Raw genomic sequence first — 7263 nt, 5'->3', positions numbered from 1 at the left:
TGGCAGATTCTAAGCTTCTCTAGGATTAAACAGCGAAAAACTTCGCAGTAAGCCATTCCCCAACCAACTAACCTACCAGCCAACCAACCAACCAACCAACCAACCAACCAACCAACCGATCGACCAACCAACTAACCAACCAACCAACCAACCAACCAATAAAAACCCAATCAGGTATCCAGACAAGACTTACCAGCTTTCGGCTTTCTCGCTGGTTTCTTCTGCACATACGCAAACTCGTCCTTTTCCGATACCCCTCGACCTTTCTGTTTCACTAAGACTTCTTCAGGCTCTTCTTTTCCCTCGTCCTCTTCTTCTTCCTCTTCATCCTCGTCTTTGTCGTCCTCATCATCGTCATCAACGTCATCATCACCATCATCTTCTTCACCACGTGAATTTCTGCCTTCATCGTCAATATCATCATCGTTATTATTAACGTCGACCACGTCCTCCCCCTCCCCTACCACCGCCTGCCTCTCCTCATCGCCGAAGTAGTCGTACTGGTCTTTTGGAGCCCGCATCTCCCTCTTCCTCCTCCGCCGCCGGGGTCTGTACCCACTCCTCAGATCATCGATAACCTTTTCTTCTTCTCTCTCATTAAACAAGTCATCGTGATCTGAATGACCCACGGGTTCCTCAGCGTTCAGCCCAAAGCTCAGGACATCATCACTTTGACTGTTCTGCTCTTCTTCTCTCGTGTTAAGCAAGCGACCATCATCTGACCCACTCCTTATATTCTTGATAACATCTTCTTCCTCTCTCTCGTCAAACAAGTCACCGTCATCCGATCGACCCACGGGCTGCTTAGTTTTCAGCCCAAAGCTTGAGGCACCGTCACTTTGAATCGTCTTTTCGTCCTCTCTCTCATTAAACAAGTGGCCGTCGTTTGATTGATCGTCAAGCTCCCCAGTGTTCAGCTCAAATCCCTGGTCACCGGCCGTCTGACCTTGACCTGTCTCTTCCTCCTCCGGCCACTGGTCATCTCGTGGGTCATCCAGGGAGAAACTCGCGCGCCTTAAAGGCGTGTCGGTGACGTTAGCGAAGAGTCGTTGGTCTCTGGGAATGGTGCGGTCATACGTATCGTCAGACGGTGGAGGTTTGACCACTTCAGGTTCGGAGCTCAGGTCAGTGGACCAACGGTCTCTCCAGCCTGAGGCGAAATCAGGGCTGTCCTCGTTAATACGCTTCATGTTCCTCTCCACTTCTAGAATGTTCTCCAGCTTTCTCCGGACATCTGCGGAAGAAACTTTTCTTCCAGGATGAAGCCGACCCCGGAATGTTTTGGCATCGCGGCTGTGCAGAAAATGTCTGGAATTTTGCAGAGGGTATTTATTATTCTCACGCTCGTCAGAAATCTCTTTGGAGTTTGGTGCGCCTTTTGTCTTATCGCTTGAATCTCTGACATATCTGCGCTGATTTCCAGAACGCCTGTCTGTGTGTTTGTGTTTCAGGCTACCGCCACGTACGTTCTTGCGTGTACCTGAGTCATTGTCAATGTATGTAGTGGGTATTGTCTTCGCTCCTGGAGGGCGCATGTCTGTTTTGTTGTGCAAGTAGTCAACACGCCAATTTCGACCTTTGAGTCCGATTCGTCCTAGCCTTGCGTGACGTCGTTTCCTGAACTCCGGCGTCCAGGCGTTTGCCGCGTATCCCCCACCTCCCGTGACGTCATCATCATCTGTTTCCTGTAGCCGAAGAACAGCCCGGGAAACGTCGTCAGAACTCGCCCGCTCCTCCTCCTCCCGCGCCAATTGTTTCCTGGCCCGCCTCTCGGTCAGTGACGTAGGCAGTCGGGCCAGTAGGTCCACCAGATCCTCCTTCATGGCGACCTCCTCGTCGGTCACGGGGTCAGGGTCACGGTACTCGTCCTTCACCTTCCCCGAGGACCGCCTGTTTCTCCTCCACATTACCACGGTACCCTCGCTGACGTCGTGGTCCAGTGGCTGCTCACCCACTACTCCGTTGTCCACGTGAGTGGCAGATTGTGCATCTTTGGCATTGACCACTGATCGCTTCCTCCTTCTCCTCCTCGTCGTTCTCCTCCTCGTCGTTCTCCTCCTGCTTCTCCTCCTCCTTAATCTCTTCCCACTCATCCTCCACGGCCGATCAGCATCCTTAGACCGTTGTGTCAAAACATTACCACTCCCATTCTGCACACCTTCGTTTCCTGGACTCGCCTCCATGTGTTCAGATTTGCCAGGCTCCAGGATAGAGAACTGCCCCCTACCCTGCCTCTCTTCCTGCCCGCTGCCGTGACCTCTATCCGGCTCCACCCCCTGTCGTTTTTTCTGCACCGTGTCCAGCATCACAGCTTGCCTGTTGTTATAACCCTCCTTCATCCCCCATTGCTTGTTACAATCCTGCCTCCTCACACCCAGTCTAATGTTATAAACCTCTTGTCCTATCCTATGTCTTCTGTTGTAACGCTTCTGACCCGCCCCCTGTCTATTGTTATAACCCTCTTGTCCTATCCCACGCCTAATGTCATAATCCTCCTGACCCACATCCTGTCTGTCCTGCCCACTCCTGTTTTTCCCTGTGTCCCACCTACTCTTCGACCCCCAATCAAACACCCTGTCAAGCCCCCCGCCATGCATCACCCTACTGTGACCCCACGTGGGGTACTCACGGCCGGACGATTGGTTCAGACGCGTTTGGGCACTCCCAACTCCGGGGTTTCCACCTGTGTCAAACTTACGCCGTGAAGCGTCTGAGATCGCGCGGTACGCAGACGCAAAAGAGTCCCAGGGCCGTTCGTCTTTCTGTAGATGAAATCTCCCTCGTCTGAGGAGAGCAGAACTCACTATTTGTTCCCCAAGTTGTCCATGCCTACCCCAGCGTGCACCAGTCTTCATCAATCCTTCGTAGCGCAGTCGTCTGTGAGCAGACGCAAGCCTCCTAGCGAGCATGTCAGCCATCTTGCGACATCTGCGCAGTCGGGCATTGAGAAGTTTGATCACCACCACTCGCGCGAGATATGAGGACTCAATACCATTCTGTTTCCCTGAGAAGTGATGCGCCAGACCAGGAGGTTTGCGAGACTGAGTCTTCTTCTGGTTCAGAGGGCGAGGATTGTGCCACTCGTTTGGTTTCCTCTCTAATGACGTCACCGCGGACTGCCCGCGAAGAGGTTTGAGTCGAGGCCGAGGTAATTCATCAAACTTTGCAGACGGGCGTTCATTCCCAAAAAGTCCGTTCCATAGCGGAAGAAGAAGCCCCGCATTTTTTCCGGAGTAGTCCGATGTATCTTTTGATCGTTGTTCAAATCTTCTCGGACTCCCGAGACCCCTCCCGTACACCTCGTCGGGTAATTTCTCGCCGGAGAATTTATCATCTCTGTAATCAAGCACACAGCCTCTCCCGTCGTCCCCCTCCCCGCCCTCCCCCGCCCTGTCCTCAGCCCGAGCAAGGGAAACAACTCTCACATCATCGTTCATCATCAGAGAATTGATTTTCTCCCCTTCCCCGCCGGTCGGTTTGGCGTCTCCTCGGGACCGGCCGAGCGGCCATGTTTTATTCAACGTCTCCACCCACGTACCGCGGGCTGCCAGCTGGGAAGGAAAAAGGGAATTTCTGGTACTGAACTTGTCGTTAATCTCTCCCCGGAGTGGCGCTGCAGTCGCCTGACTGACGTGTTTACGAGTGAGGTCATTCGTCCACCCGGGTGTGTACACGTCTTCTCCCGGCCGAGGAGGGAGTGACCCATGGCCGGCGGTACCTTCTACGTCATCAGTCAATCCAGCCACTGGACTGTCTGCAAGCCGTGTTTCTTTTCCATTCCATCTGTTTTGACCACTCGTCAAACCGTGACCGTTGCTGACATCTCCAACGTTTGCCACGCTGGAATTCGAACCCAGACCTGTCACGCCAGGCGGGACCACTCGACTGCGGTCGGAGACGATCTCTTTATTCTCTCCATTACGTCCCTTTGCCTTCCGTCCGCGAGGGGGCGCGGCGTCGCTGCGGTCGGCGCCCGTGACGTGCTCGTTGCGCAGACGACTGTCGCCTTTTGCCGCGAGCTCATCCATTTCCGAGCCGGTGTAATGCCTCATAATGCCCTCTAATTCGCTTGAATTAGCCCTTTTACTTCCGCCTCCTGCCTGCTTATTGAAATGCGCAGACTTGAGCAACTGGTAGATTCTGCGCATCTGTCTTCTCTCGGCGTCTCCTGCTCCCTGTCCCCCTCTCACTCCCGTCCTCCATCCTCCCTCTCTCACCCCTGCTCTTTTTCTCTCCTCTCTCACTCCTTCCCTTTCTCCCCCCTCTCTCACTCCTGACCCACTGGCCGAGTTGCTTGAGGGCTCGGCTCTCCGTTTTGAGCGTCTCGCGTTTCTTGACCCCCACCCTTGCGTTGGGCCACTGATCTTTTGACCCGAAAGTCCTGGAGAACTCTCCTGTTCTTTGTTTTCTTTCTCTTCTTCATACCTGTTGTCTTCGTCTTCTTCTTCGTTTTCTGCATCCTCCTCGTCCCCCTCATCTTCCTCATCCCTCTCTGACTTCCCGGTCTTCAGGCTGTACGGACCTTCAATTAGTTTCCCATCATCACCCCCATTCTCCACTGACGTCATAATCACTTTCTTTCTACCTCTCGAACGTGCCCTCTTTGGGTGAGTCCCGAACCCCAGAACCCCCGAACGATCATAAGATTCACCCTCAATATTATCATCAACAACGAAATCATTGTCATTGTCACTCTCCTCCTCCTCCTCCTCCTCATCATCATCCTCCAGGTAGCCTCGTCCCTCAAACAGGTCCGCTGCCTTCATCTTATTCTTCAGCTCCGTCAGTTCCCTCTCTAGCCTCACCAACCGCTGCAGCATGCTCTCTCCTCGCCCAGCCACGCCCCTTGTATCTCCCCTCCCCTCCCCTTCCCCGTGAGAAGGGTGAGCTCCACGACTCTGACCGCGGTGTATCCTCAACCTCATGTCAATTTTGTCCGCACCGTCTTCCCCCTCCCCGTGAACCGAGGGATACAACTCCTCCCCCACACGATTGTAGGAACCCTTTCTTCGGGATTTGAACCCACGACGTGTCGTTCGACCTACCACATGAGACCGACTCACCAAACCTTTCCTCCTATCTCGAGGTTCCCCGTTTGGACGTGCGCGGTGGCCTTCGCCGTGCGCCTTGCTGTGGTGGTTATGTCGATCACGGCGTGACGTCTCCTGTCTATCTCGGTGGTGGTGGTGTGAGGTGTCGTGGCGGTGTGGTGTGTCGTTGCTGAGTGACGTGTCGTGGTCGTCCGTGTCGTGGTCATGGCGGTGTGACGTGTCGTCGTCTTGGCGGTGTGACGTATCGTGGTCGTCGCGGTGTGACGTGTCGTAGTCGTCGCGGTGTGACGTGTCGTGGTCGTCGCGGCGCAAAGTTTCGTGACGTCGGTTCACCCTCCTCATCTTGTGGTTGAGCCTGCCCGCCTTGTGCTGTATCGCCTCGCTCTCCCTCTCGATCAGCCTCAGCTCCTTCTCCAGCCACGCCTCCGAGGCCGGGTCCAACGTCCTTTTGGTGTCCTTTTCTGGGAAATTCTCCGACCTTGACCTTTTATTCTGATCTCCACGTCCTCCTCTTCCCTCTGTCTTCGCCTCCTTCACGGACTGGAGATCCATCTCCAACTGTGTGTCCGCTAGTCCGGATTTGTCTGTGAGTCCACCATCCTCCTCCGCTTCGCCCCTCTTGCTCTCTTTGTTTCTTTGGGTGAGTTGATCAGACATTTCCTCCCTTCCTCCCCCTCCTCGTCTCCCTCCTCCTCCTTTTCCTCTTCCTCCTCCTCCTCCTCCTCCTCCTCCTCCTCCTCCGTATTCTCTCCTCCCACCGACAGCTGTTTTCCCTCCAAAAGTTAACGAGTCACCTCGCTTCTCCTTTTCCTTAGCTAACATTTTCCTACCCTCCTCCTCCGTCATATTTTCCGCCTTCTCTTTCCTCAGTGTCTGCAACAAATCCACTGGAGACTCAAAGCTGTCTGAGCTTCCTTCCACCTTTCGGAAAGATGACATGCCATCGTCCTCTTCCTCCTTCTCCCCCTCCTTCTCCCCCTCCTCCGCCTCCTTCTCCTCCTCCTCCTCCTCCTCCTTTTCTTCCTCCTCCTCCTCCCCGTCATCCTCTCTCCCGTCCCCGGTCTCCCCCGCGTAGTCCTCCGCCCTCGCCACCCACTGGTCAGATTCGGATGACGTCAGACTGTCCGCCCATGGTGACCGCCCTTGCTGCTTGACCTTCCTCCGTGCGTCGACAGAGCGGCTCTCACGCGAGACAACATGCAGCCCTTTCCCCTCCTCACTCTGGTTAGTCTGTGGCACATGCCTACCACGGTTTTGCCTACCACTATCATGCCTACCACGGTCATGGTCTTGCCTACCACGGCCTTGCCTTCCACAGTCATGCCTACCAAACTCATGTGTACCACGGTCAGGGTCATGCCTACCACGGTAATGAACGGTGTCGGTTGGGTTGAAAGTCTTGTTGGTTTTTACTGACATCCGGGTTGGCTCTTCCTCGATAGTGGCGTCACTTCCCTTGTCAGGTGAATTCATCATGTGATATGATGCCGGTGGAGGCGATGACTCTGCTAAAATTCCTTTCACACGACGCGGTTCAGCAATTTGAGTAGCTTCCGCTGCAGACGTTTTGGAATCTTCTTTGGTGGACTTGAATTTCCTCGAATCAGACACGTTTATCGTAATGCTTGTAGAGAAAAGAGAATTCAATTTCTGATCTTCGTGTAGATCTAGGTGGTTTTCTTCCATGACCGATGCCGGTACATTTCGAGTGTGACGTATCACTCGCGGCTCGGAGAGTGCAGGGGCAGACAACTGGCTTTTCTTTTTCATCTGATCAGTCCCATCGTTCTCTGACTTCCCACTGTCAGAGTTATTTTCAGCCTTTTCTTCACTTTCTCTCGATTTCCGTGTTGAAAGTATTGGCATTCCCATCACTCCCCTTCGTCTTCGTCTCCTCTTCCTCCTCCTCGTCGTCCTCCTCCTCCTTTCGAGATCTTCCTCTTTCTTCTCCGCGTCCTTGGTGTGTACGGGCATCTTGAGCCGGAATTGAACCCCGGCCCCAGGCACCATGGCCTTGAGCTGTTCCAACGTGAGGAATACTCCCTGTGGGTCGTCTGTGTCTGTCTCCAGACCAGGCCCAGCTGTGGACAGGAAGGTCAGAGGTTTAAAAAATTACGAAATTACGTCGTTGTTTAATTAAAGGGGAGGGATTTATTTTATTTTTAGTAAGAGTTTTAGGGTACTTGTAACACAGATAGGAAACATATATATA

At 53.8% G+C, this 7263-nt stretch overlaps 1 protein-coding gene across 1 annotated transcript in view; it reads right to left on the bottom strand.

Annotated features, from left to right (window-relative positions):
* Positions 1 to 5741, bottom strand: part of LOC101861633 — an 8061-nt gene extending 2320 nt beyond the window's left edge. The window contains exon 1 of the mRNA XM_005112539.3: positions 194 to 5741. Within this exon, the coding sequence (XP_005112596.2) occupies positions 194 to 5708 (5515 nt within the window). The 5' untranslated portion in view covers positions 5709 to 5741. The remainder of the gene's footprint in view (positions 1 to 193) is intronic.
* Positions 5742 to 7263: the final 1522 nt, after the last annotated feature.

This window comes from Aplysia californica, unplaced genomic scaffold, assembly GCF_000002075.1.
Source record: "Aplysia californica isolate F4 #8 unplaced genomic scaffold, AplCal3.0 scaffold01314, whole genome shotgun sequence".
Taxonomy (NCBI): Eukaryota; Metazoa; Mollusca; class Gastropoda; order Aplysiida; family Aplysiidae; genus Aplysia; species Aplysia californica.
The sequence above is the reverse complement of the archived record's forward strand: the minus strand, read 5'-3'. Positions and strand labels throughout refer to the sequence as shown.